Source organism: Cetorhinus maximus, chromosome 17, assembly GCF_964194155.1.
Source record: "Cetorhinus maximus chromosome 17, sCetMax3.hap1.1, whole genome shotgun sequence".
Classification (NCBI taxonomy): domain Eukaryota; kingdom Metazoa; phylum Chordata; class Chondrichthyes; order Lamniformes; family Cetorhinidae; genus Cetorhinus; species Cetorhinus maximus.
In genome coordinates, this window is record NC_135895.1 from 17,959,713 (window position 1) to 17,985,955 (window position 26,243).

Consider the following 26,243-nt stretch of genomic DNA (forward strand, 5'->3'; position numbering starts at 1 on the left):
TACTATATAAATACATGTTGTTGTCGTTGAAACCCAGCAGGGCAGGCAGCACCTGTGGTAATTCAGCCCAACAAACGTGTCCTCTCTGCAGCCCAGAGTGTTGCCAACCCTCCAGGAATAGTCTCCAGAGAAACAGTTAATGTTTCAGGTTGGTATATGGTTTAATCTGTTGAAGGGACATTCCAGGGACACTCCCTATTTCCCAAAAGGTAATGAATGTAAAATTGCATGCAGAAAATAGCCAACCTCTCATCTCTCTTCCTCATCTCTCCCCCCACCCCCACTGTGATAGCCACATGATCGCCAGTCCTAGTCTAAGCAGGAAGGAGTCCAGTGCTTTCATTTCGAGGGGACTTTCATATGGATATGATTGTCTTTGCTGAGTGGAAGATTGGTTTTTTTTTGCATATCCAGTCGAAGGTCTTTATTAAATGCGAACCTGGCTCCTCTGAACAAATCCGACCCTTAAGCGAGATGCTCATGACATGACAGCCTTTCGAGCAATGCAGCACAGTTTGTTGTCCTGCTGCTTACGGTGGGACTATTTTTATACCTTGTGATGATTTACATTGACACGGGGTCTGCAGCACATCCACCTGGACCCCCTCACCGTGATGCTTCAGCCCCCATTGCAGGCACTGATCCGACCAATGAAATCTGCAACATAAATTTGAAGAGAGAGAGAAAAGCAGTGCGCTTTACGTAGGCGCAATCTTTGACGTTGCGATCTCTCTCTTGGTGGTTTCCATGACTTCAGTTTGAGGGGATCTTCCTTGGCTGCACCGAGGGTGAATCTGCTGGAGTGAGGGAGAGGGATCTTTCAGTGGATCGATCGCTGGCCAGAGCCCTCCTCCCCAGCCGGACGATGGTGAACCTGCTCTGCGACTTCCTGATGTTTACAACTCGACTCCTTGTGAAATCCAGGAAGCTGCTGCTCTGGGCTCTGACTTACAGTTTCTGTGGGCTCTGTGCCTGCCTGGTTTTGCTGAAACTTTTGTGGCACATAATCAGGAAACCGACAGAGACCTTTCAGTGGATTGTCCGCGACACTCTGCCCGCCTGCTTAAACGACACGTCCCTGGGAACACACTGTTATGTACGAATTAAGGTAAAAAAGAGAGAACCATCCGCTCGGGGGTGGGTGGGGGGGCAGCTGCCCACTGCAGGGTTGAGTAGCGAGGCAGGCTGGTGTTTTCAAATGGTTCTTTTTTTGTATTAATTTTCTACATGACCCCCCTCCTCCTCCCCAGTTTCATTCCTGTATCTTGTCGACCTGCAGGAGGCCTGCCTCTGATTTACTAACAGTAACTCCGAAGTGGGGCTTTGAGCTGCTGTGGGAGGGCTACAAGCTCTATTAGACCTTTGGCTTAAGCGAAAATGTTCCTTTTTCCTTTACGACAGAAAGCGAGACTGGTCTTCAGAAATCACTGGAGCGCCCCACTCCTGAACTATGTAACGTGCACTGCAGTCTTTCCTTACACGGTCATATTTCTCCCATTTGCAATGGGGCTGACAATTATTGGCCAGTCCTGTTTCCCAGCGGCAGGGTTGACCGAGGAAGTGCTGAAATTGAGGACAGCGCCTCCATAAACTCGGATTTAGGCGCAGCTGAAATCTAACAAGAACGCACCAAATACTACCCGTAAGAACTAATCTTTTGACGTGCATCAATTTGCTTTTCCCCTTCCCCCCTCCACCACCTCATTGTCCTTTCATCTAAAACAATGATGGCCAATTTCACGCGGTTTTCCCCGACCCGCATTGCTCGAACTCCGAACTGTATGGTTTTCACCAAGTACAGAGCCTTTTACCTGCTGAGCACGTTCTCCCACTGCAGTTCACCTCTGGCTGTGCCTTGGCTAACACGCTGCTGGAATAGTAATTTCAAAAGTGCCTCCGGGCAAGCAACTCACATGTGGCACGACATTGTGATACTTTGAGGGATTTTGTTTGACCCAAACACCGAATTCCGAAACCTATTTAGTTTGCTCCCCCTGATCCTTAAAGCCACGCATTTAGCGGGCTCCGCCTCGGAAAATAACCATTTTGAAGATTTTAATGTAAATATTGCTGGTTGCTTCCGCATATAAAATATTACATTTATATTTAGCAAGGTGGGTCAATGACAATTTGAAGCTTAATGATGCACTGGTAGTTTTGCTGCCATACTTTGGGTTTTAACAGTGTAGTGTCATGTCTCATTTAGTGAAGTGTGATTTATGCCTCTTCAAAATTAAGTGTTTTGCAGTACATGTTTATTTGGAATCGGATTAATTATGGCCCTAACTGTTAAAAAGGTCCAATAGTTAGTGATGCGGTGATAATTCGCATATTGGTAGTTGCAAAACAGTTTTTTTGGAACATTGTTGCGTTTAAACAATTGGATTTCAGATAACTTGGGACTCTCAATATCTAATACTAGCTAACAGTCAGCATTGTACAAATCTGTTAATTTAAATGATGCAGACAGTTATCTGTGCCATCTAATTTCCTATTATTTAAATGTAGAGCTAGTAAAATGCGTTGAGAAAATTAGAATAATTTAATTTGGGTATCTTGTCGGTATTTTAATCCATGTTTTGTTTTGGTGCTTTAATGAACATTTCAGCATATTTTGGTTGACAGCTCATTAAACTGATTTTATTTGTACTGCTTAAATACACTGGAATGTTCATCATCATCATATGATGCCAAAAATGCACAAGATAAGAAAATTGCAGAAGAGAGTGATAGCTGAAAAGTCTGTGATAGATTACTGTCTTAAGCTGCTACATTTTGTACATATTTTGTTCTGTACGTGCTTCTTAATAAATAGCATTTTTGATATCTAATGAATGAATCGTTTTGCTATTATCTTTGCCTTATGTTGATACCCCGTATCTGTACTGAGTCTCTGTTTCAGATTGCCTCCCCCTCTGCTTCAGGTGACCTATCCTTTCTGTCCATTTCAAACCCTCCTTCAGCTATTACGCACATCAGTGCTGCAGCATTGTGTCCGCTTTTATTTTCCTAGCATTCCATCAACAAGAAATGCTGCAAAATGTGAGCTCTGCTGCCAATATTGGTGCTATGGAAAGTATATGCACTTTTTAGAGCGTCACTGAGGGTGTTTGGATGACCCATCCTTAAGATTGCAAGGTAGCCGCATTAATGATTGCGGGGGATGTAGTGATCCAGTGGGAGTTATCTATCAGGATGAGTCAGGAGACATGTAGCAGGAGGGTTGGAGACAAGACATTAAGCACTTGGTTTTGGTGGGGTGGTGGGCATTTTTTAAGTGGGGGATTTGAAATCAGAGAAAATTTCAGATGCGCAAAGTGAGCAAGGTGTAGCTAGGGGTAAACTATGGGTAAAAGGAAGAACAGAGATCTTTGAAACCCAAAGCGGGCACAGAGACATACAGAGTGGTCTCCATGAGAAAAGAAAGTGGAACTAGAAATGACAAGCAAGTGAAAGATGAAAGGGAATATTTGAACTGCATGGAAATGAGAATACTGGAGAAACAGAACAGAAGGACAAGGCAGAAAAAAAGAATAACCTGACTTTGAGGTCCACATTGTTTTCAAGTTAGCTGAGAAGTTTTACATGCTCTTAGAGAAATGTTGTTATATAAAAGGTACTGTCCGAGCTCTGTAAACTTATTATAGCTTGTCTCCTTCCACACTATGCTGTAGCTGAAAGATTGAAAAAGAAGATATGTGCGTGGGGGGAGAATGTGGGTGTAAGTGATGAAGGGGGTAGAAATGTGGAGGAGGACACTAGAATCTGGAGCAATTAGGGTCACCTGTATTTTCCCAGTTACCATGGTGCTTATTAGTCATTTTAAGTGCAGCTTTAACAATGTGTGAATGCTTCGCGTCTTATCAGATTGGATCACTTTTTGCGAATTTATACACTGCTATTATTATAACCTATTTTAAAACTTTAATTGTAATATGTGACTTTGGTTTGGTAACTACAAAGAATTACATGTTATATTCTTGACTCTTAAAACAGCAGAAGTGGATGAGATTATGCACAATGATAATGTTTTAATGGTGATTAATTTTAATTTGCAGATCCTTAACAAGATCCTGATGACAATAAGCGCCACATTTAATTAGTGACAAGTGCTGAAGGCTAAAATTCTAATAATGCCTTAGTGTTTTCAGAAGTAGTGTAACTCAAAATACATATTTAATTGGTTAACTTCAAAGTGAAATGTATTTTGCACATAGGAGAGCATAAGAAAATTCAAGTTGAGATAATACTATTCATCTCATATGGGCTAGTCTGACATTCAAAAGAAGAGGGGGAAATAATTTGATTTTTTAAAAACAGTCACCAAAAGAAAGATAAGAATTTTTTTTTTTTTGCAGATAGAATTTTGGGGAATAAAAACAAAAAAATGCTGCAATCCTCAGCAGGTCAGGCAGCATCTGTGGGGAGAAATGATGGTTAATGTGTCAGGTCGAAGACCTTTCATTAGAACAGAAGGAAGATAGAAACGTAAGAGTCTTTAAACCAGTAGAAGGGGGGAGGGGGGCAGGAGGAACAAAAGGGAAGGTCGATGATCAAGGGTTGAGATTCAAGGAAGAGATGGGGTGGGAGGAAAGGGGAGGGGTGAAGAATCTAGAGGGGTATTGGTACCCATGAGTTGTTGAAGCTTGCAATCCTTCACACTCAAAAGAAAAATAAAAGGTTTTTTGTTGTAGTGCTGAATGAGGCAAAGGATGAAATGAAACTGTGAACCTGGTGACAGAATGAGTCGGTGTTGCTTAAGAGAGAGATCTCACTTAATATTGCCTTACGTGACTCAGTATCAATTTTTGTTCCTTGATGCTCCTGTAAAGCACCTTGGTACATTTTACTACTTTAAAAGCCCTACATAAATGCATGATGTTGTTATAAATTCCATGTAGCTCTATGTAAAACTGGTAATATGTGGGTTGGCAAGAGGAAAATGACTCTGGAATCTACTGGATTGGCATAAAAGCCAAATAAATTCACAAATATCCTTCAGGGAAGAGAACCAGCAATCCTAATCTGTTTTGCCTACATGTGATTCCAGTCCCACATTATGAAGCTGATTCTTCATGGTCAAAAATGATTCATTACCTGCATTGCCTAGATCCCAAGGACAACTTAAATATTGTCACGTAAACTTCACACCAAATTGCTCCTATTTTATTAAGTGCTTGAGTTATTCAGCGATCGATAATTTACTCAAAAGACTTGTCTCATTTTATTCTCATGGATAGGGTGTAGAACATTAAGATTACTTATTGCTTTATATCACAGTTTCATGCTGTCCTGGCAACATGATTTTTCAGTGTAGATGATGTATTTGGGTAACCATAGCCTCTAGTGGAGCTGGTGGATATAGCACATATGTATACAAAACAATTTAAAAAGAAACTACTACCTGGTGTTTTAAAATGGATGACATATATTGTACTCGATTGTTTTCTCTCTCTCTCTCAATTTCCAGGAGTCAGGATTAAGGTTCCACTATGTTGCTGCTGGGGAAAGAGGCAAACCCCTTATGCTGCTGCTGCATGGATTCCCAGAGTTCTGGTAATGAACCCCGTAGTTTGTAGCATTTGAAGATGTTGCTATTCTACTCCGTTAGTATATAAAACATATTTAATTACAGTATAAAATTATTTCTACAATAAACCGAAACTGGTATGTAGTATTTGCTTCAGTAGTGTAGTGCTTGTGTTACTGTTGTTATGAGAGTTGTGATGTTGGTGAAAGAGTATTGTAGCATTTGGCCTGAAGGTGCATGACATCATGTGATATCTGCTATGTGTTGTTGAGAGAGAGCAAGAGAGAGATGCAAAGCTGTGCACCCTCTTGATACTCTTGAGAGCTCATTGAAGCACTTCTTGCACTGGATCCAGGTCATGCAGCTAGAGTTCCTGGAGCTGACAATCTCAGCCATGCCTCTTCATGCCTGGTGCACTTGGTGCTTTTGGATCCTCCTGGCATTGCCTAAAAAGATAACCTCCCCCTTCTCCCTCGTCTCTTCCAGCAGGACCTCAAGGGACCACACCTATGAAACATTTGAGCAATTGCCTTTCCTACCAGCCAAACCGCGAAATCTCGCAGAAGAGAAAACAACCCCGCTTTAGGAGGTGCTTTAGTTACCTCTGCAAGCGAGTGGGTTTCTCTCATGGGTCAGTGAATTGAGTTGGAAACCCACTTGTAAGTTTATAATGAGGCCCAGGAGTTGAAGTACAGTGGGCTTATTCTCTGAGGCGATAGATGTATTTCGCACTTGCCCCACTCTTCACCAGCCCAAAAACAGCCTGGGACCCCAGACTTCAATATGTAGAAGACTGGTGTAATTCTGTAAATATGGTGGCCATTCTGTACTTACAGTGAGAATGCTCTACCTAAAATAATTGGTAGCACAATGGCATTCTGTTTTCACAGTTCAAAAACTTTTGATAGTGTATAGTATTCAGTTTGCACTGAGAAGCATTCTCTTACATATCACTGCTGGCTAATACAAACAAAATTGGATTGTGTGTGGATGTAGAGTGATTGTACTAGGATGGAAGAGCAACTCTTTTGGTTCAGACAGAAAGATAGGCTGTGATGTTGCTCTGCAAATTCTAGTTAACAGATTGTAAACTCTCTTCAATTGTGAATGTTGTTCTCCTTGGACTGGATTTTCTGTCCATTGATTATAACCTTGGCTCGATTGTCAAATCTAATCGAGGTAAACAGAGGGTCTCTGAAGAAGAGTCATACAGACTCGAGGCATTGGCTCTGTTTCTCTCTCCACAGATGCTGTCGGACCTGCTGAGGTTTTCCAGCATTTTCTGTTTTTGTTTTGGATTTCCAGCATCCGCAGTATTTTGCTTTTATCTAAACAAAGGGTCTCGCTGGCTGAAAGAATTTAAATCCATAGGAAAACCTGACATTTCTTATTGCTGTTACCAAGTTCAGCATCCTAAAAAGCCTCTGTATCTGCCTAACATGGAACATTGAAATCCTGTTTGTCAAACTGCAGAGAAATCCTATCTTCTGCTCCTGAACTAAGTACAGTGAAAAATCAGGGGGCCCTATCTTAATTCTGTAAGTGAATATTGTTATGTTATGTGAGTTAAAATCTCCCTCATGCAGTCTTTTGCTCATTGTTAGGATCTGCCCTCCCCAACATTGAAAAGATATGGCCAGGCTGCAGGTTCTCTGCCAGACTGTCTGGAGCTTTGCTCAGGTCTGCTTGTGCTGAAGTCTGATGCTCATGTTTTTTTGCAGAAACATGAGCGTTCCTACAAGTACACCTCAGTGTTCTGTATCAAGCCAAGTGTTCGGGCAGAAAGCCAGTGACAAAGCTTTGTGCATCTCTTGACCTGCCTGTAGAGACATTTTCCAGATAATGTAATTGTCTAGAATGCTGTCCCTATTGTGCACAGTTGGCTATCAATTGTTGAGTTAGGATTCCTGGAGCATAGATTAGCTTTTGGAAAATCTGTCGCTCATTTTGTCCCTAGGTAGAATTCCTTCAGGTCTTTCCAGCAGCCAAATGAGGATCTGTCTCATGAGGCAGCTGTCCTTGTTATTCTGCTTGTCCCCTAATGTACTAAAACAGCCCTGGCTACAAAACTTTGTATTTACAGTGAAAGTGCCCTGCATATCAGACAAGAACACCAGGACATTCTCAATATATTTACAATGGGAATGTTCTACAATGAAGGCTGTAGTGCAAGGGCATTCTCTATTTATAGTCAAATGCCCTACATATGAAACTCTTGCATGTTACAGAGCATTCACAATAAAAGAAGATGATGCTGATTCAAATTAGGCACAAGTTAAGCTTTCCAGGCATGTATTTGTTCTGTTCCAGTGTTCTTAACCCGGCAGTGCATTGCCCTGCAGTTACAGCATTTGTAAAGTCATAGCATCTGATTTTTCAGTATTCTCAAAATTAATCCTATTCTGCTAAAATTCTTGATTTTCAAACTCTTTCGGGTCCTTAATCTAATTTTGATTTACTAAATCAATTTCAGTTTGTCCATGGAATTAATTAGAAAAGTTAACAAAAAATTATGAAGTTCCTGGTATACCATTCCTAAACTTGAAGCATTACAATTTCAAGTTAAATTTATAACATTCATTACATTCTCCAAAATGAAATCCCAGTAATTCACAATGTCTCATGCAAGAATCAGCTGTAATTTTTAAAATAGAATTACTCAATAAAAATCACAGAATCACAGAATCTTAACAGCACAGAAGGAGGCCATTTGGCCCATCGTGTCTGCACCGTCTTTCCAAATGAGCATTATGACCTAGTGCCATTGCCCTGCCTTTTCCCTGTCCCCCTGCACACTGTCTTTATTCAAATAATCATCTAACGCCCTCTTGAATGTCTCAATTGAACCTGCCTCCACCACACTTCCAGGCAGTGCATTCCAGACCCGAACCACTCGTTGTGTGAAAAAAATTTTTCTCACGTCACGTTTGCTTCTTTTGCAAATCACTTTAACTCTGTGCCCCCTTGTTCTTGATCCTTTTATGAGCGGGAACAGCTTCTCCCTATCTACTCTGTCCAGCCCTGTCATGATTTTGAACATCTCTATCAAATTTCCTCTTAGCCTTCTTCTCTCCAAGGAGAACAGTCCCAACCTCTCCAATCTATCTTCATAGCTGAAGTTTCTCATCCCTGGAACCATTCTTGTAAACCTCTTCTGCACTCTTTCCAATGTGTTCACATCCTTCCTATAATATGGCGCCCAGAACTGTACACAAAATTCCAACTGAGGTCTAGCGAGTGTCTTATGTAAATTCAGCATAACCTCCCTGCTCTTGTACTCTATGCCCCTATTAATAAAGCCCAGGATACTATATGCTTTATTAACTGCTCTCTCCTCCTGTCCTGCCACCTTCAATGACGTATGCGCAAATACACTCAGGTTTTTCTGCTTCTGCACTCCATCAAAATTTCACCCTTTATTTTATATTGTCTGTCCATGTTCTTCCTACCAAAATGAATCACCTCACACTTCTCCACATTGAACTTCATCTGCCACCTATCTGCCCACCCCACCAACTTGTCTATGTCCTCTTGAAGTTCTACACTGTCCTCCTCACAACACTGCCAAGCTTCGTATCATCTGCAAACTTTGAAATTGTCCCCTGCACACCAAGATCTATATCATTTATATATATCAGGAAAAACAAGGGTCCCAATACCAACCCCTGGGGATCTCCACTACAAACCTTCCTCCAACCGGAAAAATATCCATTGACCATTACTCTCAGCTTCCTGTTTTTCAGCCAATTTTGTATCCATGTTGCTACTGTCCCTTTTATTCCAAAATGTTTGTGTTGCCTGCAATGCAACCAAACTTTCAAATCCAAATTAGCTATCAAACGTGTCAGTAGAATAGCGTTACATATAAATTAAAATATTGAAGCAAGCCATTTGGTCCAATCACTCCAAGATGTTTATCCTCCATGTGAGTCATAATTTTAAATTTTAAACACCTCTATTAAGTAAATCAGTCCTTAATTTTCTCTTCTAACCTTTCCAATATTTTCTTTATTTTTGCATTTCCTTTTACCAGGCCCAGTTGATCTGCGCTGTACCCTCTCTATTGCCTCAACATCTTTGCTACACTAGGGAGCCCAAAATTGTCCAATCCACTTGAGGTGCTGCTCTTAATGCCTTGTGAGCTTCAGCTCCCAAATGTCTCTGTTTTTCCGCATTACCTAATCATCCTCCATTCAAAATATAATCATTCTTTGTTATTTCATTTGCTGAAACTTACCACCTCACACTTGCACTGAATTCCACCTATCACATTTTTTACCCATTCCACTATCCTTTCTGCTTAATTCTTAAATGGTGAGCATTCAAACATCAAACTATGTGCACTTAATGTTTTGGAAATTCAACAATCCCACTTATCTTCCCACACATTTAAATAAAAGCAACATGATGAATTATTTTACATTTATTGTAGAAAGACCATTAAAGTTGTACATGCATAGATTCACCATGATGATGCCAGAGATCTGAAACAGTAGTTATGAAGAGATTTTTGGACCATTTTTGCTGGCACAGAGAAGCTTAGAGGAAACTTAATAGAGGTTTTTAAAATTGCGATGGTTTTGATAAGGTGGATAGGGTGAATTGGAGGAATATTTCCTTCAGTAAGGAAATCAGTGACAAGTGTTCATTGATTTGCAATTATATGGGGAGAGGTTAGAAGTTTCTAAACATAGAGGGTTGTTCGAGCATGAAATACTTTTCCAGGTAATTGAAGAAGAGACCATTGTGTGTTTTATTGGAAACTTGTGTCACAATTTTAACTGAAGGAAGATGCTCAAATATTGGAAGAGAGCTGGGCACTGGGATTAGCAAAGAGCCAGCAAACATGATGGGCTGTGTAGCCACCATTTTCCGTCAACTTCTAAAGTTTTTCTATTGTGTGCCTTTTACAGGCAGCCTCTTAGTGGTAGAGGTATGGGATCAGCTCAGCTGTTCTCTCAGTCACAAATGGAGCATATACCAGCAGCATAAGTGCGGGACATTTGACTATATGTATTGGATACCCTTGCATTACAATCTTCATTGTAAGACATTCCCATTGTAAACATCTAGAGAATATCCTTGTGTTCTAATCCGGTGTAGCAGGGCATTTATTTTCACTATAAATATAGAATTTTCAGCATTGCAGAGTTTTGTACCTAAGGCTGTTTTAATACATTAGGTGACAGGCTAAAGCTAATCAACAACTTTTAAAAAAATAAACTGATACAACTCTAAATAAAACTGAAAAATGTCTGTGAATAAAGGCCTGTGGCTAAGGCCACAGCTTTGACATGAGTAAATACTGGACTAGTAACCTAGAGGCCCAGGCTAATGTTCTGGGGACATGGGTTCAAACCCCAGCACAGCAGCTGGTGGAATTTGAATTCAATTGAAAATCTGGAATAGAAAGTTAGTTTCACTATCATCAATTGTCATTAAAAACCCATCTGATTCACTAATGTCCTTTAGGGGAGGAAATCTTACCTGGTCTGGCCTACATGTCACTCCAGACCCACAGCAATGTGGTTGACTCTTGCTCTCCGAAAATGTTCAGTTCAAGGGCATTTAGGGACGGGCAACAAATGCCCACATCCCACGAAGAAAAATGTCAATTTTTATTAGTGTCTTTGTTTGTCCCCCTTGTTTGTTTGACATACAAAAAGTAGTAGTTACAATGAACATGAAGTTGAATGTGAGCTTACCGTGAGTTATGCCGCAACTATTTCCAAAATTCCATTTGTTGTATTATGAGTGAAAATGGAAGCACAAAAAGTGCAATTTTTGCAGTGGGGAGTTATGTAATTTTGCAGAGTTTTGATAGTGAAAAATATATTTCCTAGGGGAGTTTGGGATTCTTATCTCACCATGCCCACAATAGAAAATTCAGATTTTGGAGATTTTTTTTGTGCATTATTAAGCATTGTAAACTGTGCTGTAACATTGGTATTTGGAGCCAAAAATAATTTATTCTGGGATGGTTTCATGTTTACATATGTATATATACGTAATATTTTGAATAATTTTTAAATATTAAAATAACAATAGTTTTGTCAGCCAAAATTATCTCTTGATTTGGGTATCACTGAAGAGATCATTCAATGAGTATAACACAGAAGGCTTCTCTATATGCAGATGCGATATGCTACTATCATGGTAGAGAAAAAGAAATCTGAAATCCCACTTACTTACCGAAAGAATTAAGCCATAAGATTCCACGAAAAACAGAAACATTTTTACAATACAGGAGTCAAATAAAGCAAACACTAAATACTATCTTGTGGCAGTCCTGTCACATCCATTCATGAATGGTGGTGGACAGTTCAACAACTCACTGGAGGAGGAGGCTCCACAAATATCCCCATCCTTAATGATGGAGGAGCCCAGCACATCAGTGCAAAAGATAAGGCTGCAGCATTTGCAACAATCTTCAGCCAGAAGTGCCAAGTGGATGATCCATCTCAGCCTCCTCTGGAGGTCCCCAGCATCACATATGCCAGTCTTCAGCCAATTTGATTCACTCCACGTGATATCAAGGAATGGCTGAATGCATTGGATACTGCAAAAGCTATGGGCCCTGACAATATTCTGGCAATGGTACTGAAGGCTTGTGCTCCAGAACCTGCTGTGCCCCTAGCCAAGCTGTTCCAGTACAGCTACAACACTGGTTAATTACCCGGCTAAGAAAGAAACACCCGGCACAAAGAATTTCAACTCTTCTTCTAGAATTTAGCTGGATCCCCAGCCAACAGCAACGCTCAACAAATTTGAATTCCATGGGCAGGATCTTCACCAAAAATGGCACCTGTCTGCAGAACCTCCTCAACTCTGCTTACAATGGTCTGGATGGCGTAGATCTATCAATGTTATCTTCAAGTAGCAGAATTGGCCACAGCAACTGTATCTGCTTATTCTCAGCTTCTAGATCTAGCTTCTGTCTTCTTCAACCTGCCTGTACTGCACCACTGGAATCACCATCATCATCATCTACTGAGCTCTGATGGCTCTGTGTCCTTTTATTAGGTTTCAACCCGTTTCAGTCTTTCCAGAAGCTTTGGTTTCCGATCTCAGTTTCAATCTTAGTTTCTTTAGAAACCGAGAGAGTCAGGACCTTTACCAGTTTCCTTTTCGGTTTCCCTTTTCAGTTAGGGTCTATCTGAAAAACGAAATACAAGCTTTGAAACCACGGATCCCACCACATATAGCTGAAGGAGATAACGGCATAAATAATGGAAATGCAGAAAGAGGAGGAGCAGAGCCATTGGACTTAGGAAGGGTTTGAATTCAGACGATTTTGAGTCATGCATTTGGACAGCACAAACAGGGGCCCCTGAAACACTAGCTGTTTAAAAATAAAACCACAGGCATTTGCCATGTATACACTTAGGTGGCCCGGGTAGCACAGGGATGTAAAATAAGGCTTTTGATCCTTTAATTTTTCGTTTTTAAGGAAAGGGCTAAAGGTCATTTGATTTCAACGAGCATCAATATTTCTTATACAATTTCCTTATCTGATATAGGTACTCTTGGCGTTATCAGCTTCAAGAATTTAAGAGTGAATTCCGAGTGGTTGCAGTTGATTTACGAGGATACGGGGAATCAGATGCGCCCGTTGGTCGAGAAAACTACCAGCTGGATTGTTTGATCACAGACGTAAAGGACATTGTGGAGTCCCTCGGTAGGTTAAGTGGGAAGGATTGTCTGGTTGGCTCTGAATGGTGTATTTTATTCTGTGGCAGTGCCCCAGGAGAACTGAGAGTGCTACTCCCTCCACTTCTCTTTCTGATTTCCGCATCTATCTTTTTTCCCCCTCTGCAAATCTCCCAGCAGAATGCAGATATTGTGCTTGTGTTGTAACCAATGGTTACCAATTTACATTGTAGCACTTCAGCTATGTTCCGTCGCCATGACTAACTTTTTAAGTGTGTTGGAAAGCGGGGAAGCAGTGGGCTGATCTGCCAATCTGAGAATTCTGTAATGCTCAAATCATTCTCGTTCCAAGATAGAATTAGTCTCATTTTCTGCTGTCAACAGGCTGTAAATTTTCAATCATGCCTACAATAACAGAAATAACTCCCACTGATATTTTAGGCAGCAATTTTTCCCCAAACACTTAGAATTATTTTTTTTTGCTGTTTTAACAAATAAAGGGCTTTTTTCCTACGGTTCTGTATTTTTTGGTTGACATACATCAGCATGATGGATAAGCACCATTTTATCTTCCATATTTTCAAACAACCCTAATCACAGAATCACACCTTCGGCCCATCAAGTCTGCACCGACACGTGAGAAACACCTGACCTACCTACCTAATCCCATTTACCAGCGCTTGGCCCATAGCCTTGAATGTTATGACGTGCCAAGTGCTCATCCAGGTACTTTTTAAAGGATGTGAGGCAACCCGCCTCCACCACCCTCCCAGGCAGCGCATTCCAGACCGTCACCACCCTCTGGGTAAAAAGGCTTTTTCTCACATCCCCCCTAAACCTCCTGCCCCTCACCTTGAACTTTTGTCCCCTCGTGACTGACCCTTCAACTAAGGGGAACAGCTGCTCCCTATCCACCCTGTCCATGCCCCTCATAATCTTGTACACCTCGATCAGGTCGCCCCTCAGTCTTCTCTGCTCCAATGAAAACAACCCAAGTCTATCCAACCTCTCTTCATAACTTAGATGTTTCATCCCAGGCAACATCCTGGTGAATCTCCTCTGCACTCCCTCCAGTGCAATCACATTTCTGTCACATACAGTGGCAGAAATGAAAGAAACCCATTAATTGTAACATCCCAATAAGAATTATACTTCCAACGTTTTTCCAGTGGGGAACGCTCAACTCTCACCATAGAAAAGAAGATCAGAGACTGGGAAATCAAAATCCTAACTGTTCAGCACTATGGAAAGATGTGCTGAGCTTTTCAGTCTAAAGACTGCCCCACAAATTTGCACTGATTTGACCAAGAGGGCAAGGCAGCAAATTGCTGACCAGATCAACTTTTCACCTTTCCTTCAAGCGGGTGAGGTTGGCAAGAAGTTCAATTACTTTGGCGGGTGGGGGGCAGGACATAAAGCATGAGAAAGACCTGCTTGTTGTTATGAGGAAATGAAGCATGTTTAATACAAACAAATGTAAAATATCACACATAAGGAAGGAAAAAATGTGTAACGAACATATTGCATGAATTTCCCTGCCCCGACCTATCCTAAATTTCTCCCTCAGGGATATCCTCCCTCCTTTCCTCGCTCACTCCCTGCACAGAACGACTCCTCATCCTGTTTCTCAAAGGCCACAAAGTTTCATTGCAAGAAAACTTAGATTGGTCAGCCCAAGTGTAATGGCTGTTTGCAGATTGGAAGGCGCTTGTGGATTTGCAGTCAGAAAGAAACCACATAAAATAGCTACTTTCAAAGGTAATTAGCCATTGTCTAAGGAGGCCCATAGGCATCTCTCCACTAGAGAGAAAGACAATTGTTTATATAGCTTGAGGAACACCACATCAAGCATAGGGCGAGGCAAGGAGGCAGGTCTCCATGAACTACCACAGCCAGTGCAAGGATTGAATCCATGCTGTTTGGCATTGTTCTGCTCCAAACTTGAGCCATCTAGTCAACTGAGCTAACCCATCCTCACACTTAAAAGAAAAACTTGTAACACATTTGATACTTTAAAGTATAGGGCTAGATTTTCCCATGGGCTTTGGGACCCCAACGTCAGGAGCAAATGGGAGTCCCGAGCCCACAGACCAGCAGCGAGACTTGCTCAGCAATCTTCTGGGAGGCAGCCTCCTACTTAACTGTCTCCATGCTCGTTGTCCTGTTAAGGACGGCAGGCAAGCTCTAGATGCTGCAAGCCCAACGTCATTGAGAGAGGTGGGCACTACTGAGGCAGGTCGGGGACCGCGAGGGCATCTCGACATGGAAGCACCCTCGCTGTGCTGCAGTGCAGTGCATAAATTAACAGGATTAATGCTGAAATGTCCAATGGAATGGAGGGGTGACCCCCCCTGCTGGATCGAGATTGGCCGCCATTTCAGCCTTTCATGCCCGAGGCCAATCAATGGGGCATGGAGTCTCTGGCTCTGATGGCCACCTAGCCTGCCACAGGGAGGCTGCCTTCATTAAGTTGGCTATCTCCGTATGTGGCCTTAATCACCTTAATTGGCTGCCCGCCACACAGTGCGGCAGTCGATCCTCTTCCCAACCCATGCCCGCCTGTCCTCAGCGGCAGGAATGCATCGAGACCTGCCCCAACACAGCTCTTCACTATTTTCCAACACCCACCCGCCCCCCCCCAACCCCACAACCCACCTATAACCTCCTCTCCATGGGTCCGGGAAAATCCAGCCTGTAATGTTTGAAATATGACAATTATTCTTAAAACAGTTAGATATAGCACGTAGATAAATTAAGTACCAGCAGTACTGAGATTTGGAAATTGTGTGCTTCCTTTTTATCACTGAGTCACAGGTGTGAAGTGTGACTTAATAATTCAATTATAATTTATATCCCGCCTGATGATATAATGGTAAGATGGCAAGGTTGGTACTTGAGAAGAACGGAAGGTGATTTGGCAAGCCACCTACACCCCAACCTACCCTGCGATCTTGGAAAGTGTCTTGTTTTTCTACAGAACTATTTATTTTCATCCAAAAAATATATCTTCAATTTTGAACTGAAATTACAGAACTAAAATTCACATCCTTTAATACTTGGTATGTGCGCAGTAGGCTGCAGTAATTCCAAGGAAGCTGTGTAGGCTTTCAGCAAAACTTTTATTGTGCCAAGGCTGCGTGACCTTTCTCTAACACCCTCAGCAAGATAATAATTGGCTTAATTGTTGCCTTCAATTCCCAAGCCTTAACCTATTACCACTGTATTAAATTCCTGTTGGAAAATACAATTTGCCAGTAATGTGGACAATATCACCCTTGGCATTAAAATTATGATTTTCTACTCACCATTAAGCAGGTGTTAATCATGTTCAGTTTCAAAAAAGGTCCATCCAATTTGTTTGTTGTCTCATATCTCGCACACGCTTAAAGGAGATTTAAGAAATAAATACCGGAATAAAGGCTCGATTTTATCCAGACTTTAAATGTCTTAGCAATGATTTTCACAATTAAATCTAAGGTCGCTGGAGACAACTGCTGCTACTTTTGAAAAATGAGTGTTTTGAAATCCTTATCCTTAAAGCACATTTAACGGGAATTCAAAAAATATCTTTGGGTGTTATGATTTTCAGTTTGAAAATAATGGTCCACATTTTGAAGTAAAAATACAGGAGAGACTATCAACACTCAACGTTAATAAAGTGTAAATCAGACAGCAGCTTCAAAAAACCGTACTAGTGCAGTTAAACTTGGAAATCAGGAAGTTGCTGTTTAAGTTACCCTGCACTTCTAGAAGCTTCACTGTAACAGTATCTTGCTGGGAGACTGAGAGATAGAAACATATGGAACAGTGTGAGGTTCCTGTACTTACATAATAAATATCCACTAAATTTGTCAGAAAAGGTTGAAGCTTGTGCATTTCAATGTAAGTAAAATTTTAAAGGTGTGATAAGCCTTAATTACTGCCAAATCCAGCTGGCACTGATAATTAACTTTAACAAGTGTGGTGTCTCATTCCTTCGGATTTTAATTATTATTGGACATCTAAAATATTTTTTCAAACAACTTTGTCTTTGTGTCTCTTTTGCTTAATCCAGTCTTTCTTTCCCTCTTTTTATTTCATTTTCTATATATGATTTGACATTGAATTAAATGTTCTAACTTACACTTCCTGGTTCTGACTCCACGGTCAGGATTTTCGAGCCCCACTGGTGGGAGGAACAAAGGCAGATGGGGCCCGAAAATGCCAGCAACAGTCACTGCACTGGTTTCCCAATTCTATTCCCACTGCCGACCAAGTTAGCAGAAGTGGATTCTGGGCCAGCAGGGCTACCCACCATGTGATGGGTAACTGATTAGCTTGTTAAGAGCCTTGTTAAGTCAAATTAAAGGAGGTTGGTTGGAATTTTCCAGTCACCCTCTTGTTTCCTCCACTGACGGGACAAGTTTGGGTGCCCGGAGGCAAGCACCCAGTGGCAGGCTGGAAGTCCATGTTTCAGGTAGGCCTATGGGTCCTTCCTACCTGACCGGTTGGAAGAACAGTCACAGGCCACTGTGCAGAAGGAATCCCCCTCTCCCCCCCCCCACCCTGTTTCCTGCTCCCGAAGGGAAAATCCTGCCCTATGTGTCGGAGTAAGGAATTTTCAATCTGATTGGTTCAGGAGTTGCAAGGTTGCTTTCCCTGTTCACGAAAACAGATGGTGTAATGTGACTGGACTAGTAATCCAGAGGCCCAGGCTAATGCCATGGGGATGTGGGTTCAAATCCTAACATGGCAGTGGGTGGAATTTAAATTCAATTAATAAATCTGGAATATAAAGTAATGGTAACCATGACAATAATCATCATTTGTTTAAAAAACCCACCTGGTTCACTAATTCCTTTAGGGGAGAAAATCTGCCGTCCTTACCTGGTCTAGCCTACATGTGACTCCAGACCCACAGCCTAGCAAGCCACTCAGTTCAAGGGTAATTAGGGATGGGCAACAAAAGCTGGTCTTGCCAGCGATGCCCACATCCCATGAAAGAAAAAAAAACAGACCTTAAATCCTCTCTAGAGGACACTGCACTGATATGGATCTCTAATCAATGCAGGTTCCAGTAAAGTCCTACAGAAAATCTCTAGATAATTATAACTGTAATGAATACTTGACACCAGTCATTGGCCACTGCCTGAAAAATCCTGGTCTATTGAAGGCTGTGTGATTTATTTTGCTTTTCCATGTTGTAAACTATCTATCAGTTGATATATTTTTCTAATTTTAAATTTGACCTCAAGATTATCTGCACAAGGATAAGGTTAGATTCTAAAGATTCTAAAAACAAGATTCTAAAACGCCAGTGAACTATTGTACTGGCTGTAGTAAGCAGCTTTTAATGGAAGGCGATGTTCTGATTTTACTTGTCCAGGTGTTTTGATGCACCACAACACAATGATACTTTACAGCACAGCTTGCTACAACCACAAAGCCAAGTGTATGGAAAACAAAACCTTCAGCAAAGCGGAATATATGATTTGGGTTTAGAAAGAGATGGGATGTTTCAGAACTGAATGGTTTTGCACTATACAGTTTTCTGATTGAGTTGATTTTGATTTTTCTGATCAAAATTCCTTACATTAATTTTCTCAATTCTATGTATCGAGGTGTTGGCTTTTGCTTTTTGCGCAGGCTACAAGAAATGTGTCCTGATTGGCCATGACTGGGGTGGATTAATCGCCTGGTGTTTTGCTATCTATTATCCTGAGATGATAAGTAAGATTGTCGTTTTGAACTGCCCACATCCTACAGCTTTTTGTGGTAAGTCCCATTCTAAGCCACTTGATTCTGTTTACTTAATGATAAATGATTGATGTCCAGGAACCCGTGGTGGGTGAATGAATTTTTCCAATGAGTTTTTGAACCACAGAGACCAGGTGATCTCCCGACAGTGCTGCATTGGCTGATCTCCTGGTTGGGGCACTACAATAGGTTTCAGCATCTGTTGGTTAGGGATAAGAAAATGATTATTCAACAATACCTCTGGAAGTAAAGCCAAGATTAGGTTCGGTGGTAATGTCCCTATGGGCAGAAATTTTCACTTGGTGGGCGGGCATGCACCCAACCCGCCCGAACGTGAAATGACGTGTGTTGACGTTGGCCTGTTAAGGCCATTAAGTAATCAATTAAGTTAAATTTTTCGCTGCCCGTCCAACCTAACGGTTGCCAGACGGGTGAAAAGGCCAAGCGGCCTTTGCATTTTTTTGGAAGCCTCATCCACAGGCAGGATGAGGTTTCCAAAAGCAAATAAAAATAAAATAAAAACTTTAATTTTTTTCTTTAATCATATGTCCCTGCTCATATGACAGAGTCACATGAGGAGACATGTTTCATGACATTTTTATTTGCTTTTTTTTTTAACAGCCTTTCATCTCCCTGAGGCAGCTCTGTGCTTCAGGGAGATTATGAAGCGCTCACTCGCGCACACACACGTAGTTTGTGCTCAGCCCTCTCGCCCTCCCCCCCCCCCACCACACAGGCAGTGCTCAGTGTTGCTGCTCGCGTTTCATGCTGGACGAGCCTTAATTGTGAAATCGCAGTCCGGTGCTGATCATGCGCAGCGATTGGCTTCCCGACCGCCCCGTCTGCCCCCCGCCAAGCCTGCCCGCCAGAGACAAAATTCTGCCCTATGAGTAGCAGCCATTTTTGCAAAGCACTCAAAATCCACAGATTCCAATAATATATATGTAAATGGCTTAAATAACAGTGTTTAAGTTTTGAGGCTGCTCATAAAAAGGCAACGTATCATTTTTTGAAATGCATGAGTTTTATTCCTAGACCCACAAAAAAACCCAACTGGTTGTCAGTGCGTTTGTGCCCTTCAACTCCACCCTGCACTGCCAGCATCCCCCACCCCCTCAACAACCTAAGATCATCCCCCCACTCACTCCGTCCCCCACACTTGCTTCCCCCTTCCCCATCCCTGTCTTGGGACCTGCTGGCCAGCTATGTGTGAGAACCTGTCAATTTCCCACCTTCCCTAACCGGGGACCTACAGCTCACCAACTTCATTTAAATGAGGCCCAAATTTGCCTGAAGCCGGAGACTGGCAAAGATCACAAAGACACTGTTATTCTGCCGATTTTGCAGCTGTTTTGGCTGCATGCATAAACTTTCACAATTAAGACTGGTTTAATTAGAAGCAAAGTCTTCATTCTTCTTCACCTGCTGATCTTTCCCCAAGTTATTCCAACCCAGGTTAGACCATCTATCTGCAAAGGTTTTGATTTGGGATTGATATTTCTCTAGTGGCTCTTCCTCAGAATGAAATACGAACATTTGATGCATCTTCCTTTAGAAGTTCTGAAGCACTGTTCTCCAGATGGAGTTTAGTTCTATTTCTGTCCCATTTCTTTATTATAATGTCCTGCCATCCTAGACGTTCACCTACTATTATCCACTTTCTCTTAGAGCAGATGCGTAGAATCTAATTATCACGGTTTCAACAATGGGACTCAGTTCAACTCAGACATTCTCTAATGATTCATCCCTCCTTTCTGGTCTTTCTCATGATTCCTTTGTATCTGAATTCAGTGTTAATTAGTTTCTATTTCAAAATTGTTTCTAAAAAGCTTTTTGTTTTATTAGGGTTCCCAGTTTGGCAGATCCTTACAGTTCACAACTAGGTTTTGAGCAATTAAATTATTCTTAATACAAAAATATAACAGCACCAGACAATTTAAAGAACATAAGAAGTAGGAGCTGGAGTTATCTATTTGGCCTTTCAAGCCTGCTCCAACATTCAACAAGATTATGGTTGATGTTCTATCTCGACTCCACCTTCCTGCACTATCTCCATATTGCTTAATCCCCTTAGTATGCAAAAATCTATAGACCTCTGTCTCAAATACAACATTAGGTGAGTAAAAAAAGCACAACACAAAATACTATTCTGCATGGCAATGATCATGGAAAATACTCCATTTTATAACAGTGATACAAAGGAAATCCAGACCATTACTTCAAGATAAACCTCTCAGCAGACATGGGAGTATAGCTTCAAAATGTCAAAAGGCAAATTTAGTAACAATAGATTCTTCTGCATGCAAAGGGTAACATGCTGAATGGCATTCAATATAGAGTAACGCAGGTGAAAACCTTGTAGGTGTTTAAATTATATTTAGATACCTTGAAGGGGGCTGCAGATTTTTCTAGAACGTGACATTAGGGTGCCTGTAGTTATGTTGTGGAGGAGAGGCAGACGGGGACCTCATAAATGTTTAAATGTCGGAGTCCTATGATGCAATTAGGATCCCGTCATTAACGGCCCATGGTACAAGTGATGCCCAGTGCCAAGCCCGCTAGTGAAATTTGGCAGCAAGCAGGAGTGGGGCCAGGATACCCTCAGATATGGTGATTAGAAATTCCTTGTGGGGAACAGAAATGCCCATCCAGATCCTACAAGCAAATGTCCGGGGCTGTGCAGCCCTTCCCTTCCCCTCCCCCAACCGTGATCTCCCCGATGGCCACCCTTAGCTAGGGCCAACGTTGTCAGGACCCCAGGGGCAGCCCGCTACCACGTGAAATTCCAACAATTCCCACAGGGGTCAGGCAGGAATCTCTCCGGGGACATGTCACTGTGTTAAAATAACTCGAGACTCATCCTGGTGCTGTCATGGCCACTTCCTGTCCAACCTGGCCCACACGCGCTACAGTAACACACCAAGTTAAAATCGGGGCTAATATCTCTGCCTGAAATGATGGGCAAGGCTCGGGGTCATTCAAAACCCAGAGTTAAAATCAGGCCGAATACTGTCTGGTTCGGGTTTGCGTATCATTATTGCTGATGATCCATTGGGATCACAGAACCTGGAGACAATGCCTCATATTTTCTCTTCAGCATTTTGTATTCTGACTAATCTAATAGCCACCTCAGCTGTGTCAGTATCTGACCAACCTTCGCTTCAGCCTGCTAGAATTCCATCAGGGTGTTTTCATCAAGCTGAGGGCCTGTAACACCACAGCAGAAGTCCTAAGGCTGTTTTCTCCCTCTTAATCAAAACTAAAAGTTGGTTTCATTAAGAAAATTCACCGTTTGCCCCATAACATCAGTCCTCTGTGGGGCACCGTTAATCCAGTGCCTTTAAAAGATGGCTGCTTCAGCTGCCAATATCTGGATGTTTCCATCCTCTGCAGTGTGAAAAGGAGAAACTGTCATAGAAAATAATGAGCAGCGAGGCTCCAAGTTTATGCATCCGGCAAAATGCAATTTGCACATTTTTACTGCTACAGAAATAGCATAGCATCCTCTTTGTTCCTTCTCAGCAGAGGTTTGCTTTCCTGAATTATTTCATTCCTGCTTGCAAAAAAAAAAGAGATTATTTCAAATCTGTTTTCATCAGTCAAGGGCAAATAGAACAGCACCATGGCAACATGCTTACAATATGCACAGTATATAAATGTCTGAAAAATGTTTTTGCTGATGTCAAACAGAATCTGGTTTATGTGCTTGTTTTTGAGGTTAATCAGAGTATTAAATGAATTCAGGACCTATTGTGCACTGTTGTTTGCACGTTAGGAATCTCTCAAAGTAAAGCAGACCCATAGTGAGAAACAGATTTGCTTTGTTGCTCTTTATGCTGAATGGATGGGTGGTAATCTACATCTAATTAAGTGCTTCTTTTAATGGAGAAGCCCCAGTTAAGAAATGCGCATAGCCTAGCCTGCAATGTAAAAGCTGCAAAGATGTCAAATGAGAAGGAATAATTAGATAGACATTAGGGGGTATGATTTCCTCTCGCTTATGCTCACTGTGATTTCCTGCCTGTGCTGTTTTCATCCACCTGTTTATTTTAAATGGGTTAAAATTGTGTAAAAACAGCACAGTTGGGGATGTAACGCTAATCTATTAATCAGTGCCCTGAGGAAATTAATACCCTAGATAATTGTATGACATAGGTTCCTCCTGATTAGTTTAGTTAAAGCTAAATGAACTGTGAATTAATTATTAATGTTTCTAAGTCAAAGCTAGATTATTGATTAGTTCAATAATGCAGAGAAACCATAGCTATCAATGGTGATAGTTTTATCTTGGCGTTCCTAACCAATGGAATCCTCCGGGGATCTCTTGTGGACCTTCTGCTGTCCATTAATATTTATTAACAACTTTGTCTTATTTCTTGTTTTAATGATGCACACAGGCCATCGACAGTGTAGCTGAGCTAACTTTATTGATAACACATTTTCCCAACATGAGCACACATCTGCAGTAACTGAACAGTCAAGACAGGTTCCAACATGTAAGAACTGACCTTCAGCCTCCAGGTCAGGTGACCCTCTATATAGTACAGAGTACCGTATAGTATCTAATACTGGAGTCCACAACCACAATCAGCTATTATCAAGTCATTCCCCTTTTTTTAGGAGACTTTTATATAACTCAAGAACCCTTATCTATTCTTTGTCACTCTGTTTTGATCAGTCTGTTTTGTCTTTTACTCATCTCTGGATTTTTTCACAATTCTTACACTGGATGTTCTGAACGGTGACAGAGGCGATTTGGAAGAACAAGGGGCCTTCTCCAGCTCTGAGTCATTGTCACCCCTTGGATAGTTTTCAGGGCTCTCAGGCTTTGATTGGTTATCTGTTTCTTCACTGGTGCATTCTGGTTGTCGATCTTCAGCTCCACTTTCTGGTTCAGAGCAGGGTTGTGTTTCACTTGTTTTCCATAGGAATTTCCGGTTTCTCCTGTCCTGTTATCTGTTTGGAGTCTGCACCATGTAAGACCTTGGTCCTCCTGTAATTCCTGTGACAACAGCAAAATTCCAGATCCCTTCATGCTGAATCCTCACCGTCTGTCCCATGCACGGGTCAAGCAGAGGTTGGGCACCTTGATCAAAGTACTGTTGCTGCTTCTGCTGTCTCAGTTTGAGCAGGCCCTGCACGCTGTAGCTTACTAGCTGCGGAAGTAACAGTTGGGGTGCAGTGGAAGCTTAGATCTTAGTCATCTCCCCGTCGGGAGCTGTGCTGGAGGTGATCCAATGCCATCTAATGGAGTATTCCTGAAATCCAGCAGAGTCAGGTAGGGGTCTCTTCCATCTGCCTTTGCCGCCTTCAATTTGTGTTTTAAGGTCTGCACGGACCATTCCATTGGATTGTGGATATTTGGGACTTAATGTAGTCTGGCAAAACTCCCAGTCCTGTGAAAATTTGCAAAACTCAGTGCCCAAGAATTATGGACTGCTATCTGAGGTGAGCACATCAGGTATGCCATGGTGAGCAAAAATTGATTTTAAATGATTTATTACAGTGATGCTCTTACTATCATTTCTCAGCCGCATGGACTCAAAAAAACTTGGAGTAATAATCTACTGCTAGTAGGTACTCGCTGTTGTCAGATGTGAACAGGTCCACTCCAATTTTCCCCCAGGGCCTCTCTGGAACACTGTGTGGTTTTTATTGCGATTTACTGTACACATTGCATTCATCGTTTCCCCAATTTGTGCTCCTATTCCAGGCTGATACATTACATCTCGAACTCTTCTCCCACATGTTTCTATGCCGAGGTGACTTTCATGTATGTGCTGCAGCATTTCTCTCCTCAGTGTTGCAGGAATTATGATCTTTTCTCTCCCTTGTAAAGTATTCCTTCTGCTCCATGAAGTTCCTCACAAAAGTTCCAGTACTCTTGTACAGTAGAAGGGGCTCCACACCGATGTGTGGGCCAGCCAGTTTGCACAATCTGCTGCAGTTTTCTCAGGGTAGCGTTGTTCTTGGCCGCTTTCCTGATCTCATCCAGTTTGGTTACGGCCACAGGTAAGTTCTTTGTCAGCGTGTGAACATGTGATTCCGTTTCTTTATCCTCTTCCTCCGTGACAGGTATATATGCATGTGACAGAGTGTCTGTGATGTATATTTCCTTGCCTGGTTTGTATTTAACTCTGACCTGGTACTTCCGCAGACGCATGAGTAATCTTTGGATTCTTGGTGGTGCACAGTTCAGGGCCTTTTTAAGTACAGCTTCCAAAGGCTTATGATCAGACTCTACCTCCATGTCTTTGCCATAGACAAACTAATGGAAGCGTTCTAGACCAAACATATTTGCTAGCATTTCTTTCTGTATTTGGACATACCGCTGCTGTGTTTCAGTCATTACCTTTGAAGTATGTCACTGGTGCCTCATTTTGCAAGAGGACAGCCCCCAGGCCAGGCTTTAAAGCATCCACTGAGATCTTGACCGACTGATTTACATCGTAATACTTTAACACTGGTGCCTGGGTCAATGTTCTCTTCAGACTAGTCAAAGCTTCCTGGTGACTTTGTTCCGAGTGCCATTCCACATTGTTTTGTAGAAGTTCTCTGAGAGGTGCTGTCAGGTCTGACATGTTCGGAATGAATTTCCCAAAATAGGTCACCATTCCCAAAAAACCTCTCCAAATCTTTCTTACATTCTGAGGGTGGCATGTTCATGACTGCTTCGATTTCACTGTGGTCCAGCTTCAGTCCCTCACTCATTAGCACATGTCCCAAGTACTTGATTTCAGGAAGACCTATTTTGCACTTTTCCTTCTTCAACTTGAGGTTCCTTTCTCGAGCTCTGGCCAGCACCTGCCTCAGTCTGTGGTCATGCTCTTCTCGTGAGGCTCCCCAGACCAGCATATCGCCAATATAGGATTCCATGCCCTCCAACCCTTCAAACACCTGCTTCACTGTCCTGTGGAACACCTCCGGAGCTAAATTAATACCAAAAGGTAAGCGTAAAAACCTGTATCGCCTGTATGGTGTGTTGAAGGTACAGAGATAGGAACTGTGTTCATCCAGCTTGACCTGCCAGAAGTCTGAACTCGCATCCAAGACTGAATTGTATTTAGCATCACCTAGCTTGCACGTGATCTCTTCTACTGTGGGCAGCTGGTAATGCCTGGTTTAGGTCTCTGGGATCCAGGCAGACTCCCATCTGATTTTTCTACAATTACAGTTGGACTAACCTTTGTTGGTTCATCGATTTTCTTGATGAAATGAAGTTTCTCCATTTTGTCCAACTCTGCTTTCAGTTGATCTCTCAGCATTACTGGTATCTATGGGATTCATTGCCACAGAAGGCTGTGGAGGCCAGGTCATTGAGTGTATT

At 41.9% G+C, this 26,243-nt stretch overlaps 1 protein-coding gene across 1 annotated transcript in view; it reads left to right on the forward strand.

Annotated features, from left to right (window-relative positions):
• The first annotated feature begins 755 nt into the window (after nt 1-755).
• The window catches only part of ephx4 (epoxide hydrolase 4), a 48,992-nt gene continuing 23,504 nt past the window's right edge, over nt 756-26,243 (forward strand). The window contains exons 1-4 of the mRNA XM_078561810.1: nt 756-1,108; nt 5,471-5,556; nt 13,051-13,208; nt 18,806-18,934. Of these exons, the coding sequence (XP_078417936.1) occupies nt 866-1,108; nt 5,471-5,556; nt 13,051-13,208; nt 18,806-18,934 (616 nt within the window). The 5' untranslated portion in view covers nt 756-865. The remainder of the gene's footprint in view (nt 1,109-5,470; nt 5,557-13,050; nt 13,209-18,805; nt 18,935-26,243) is intronic.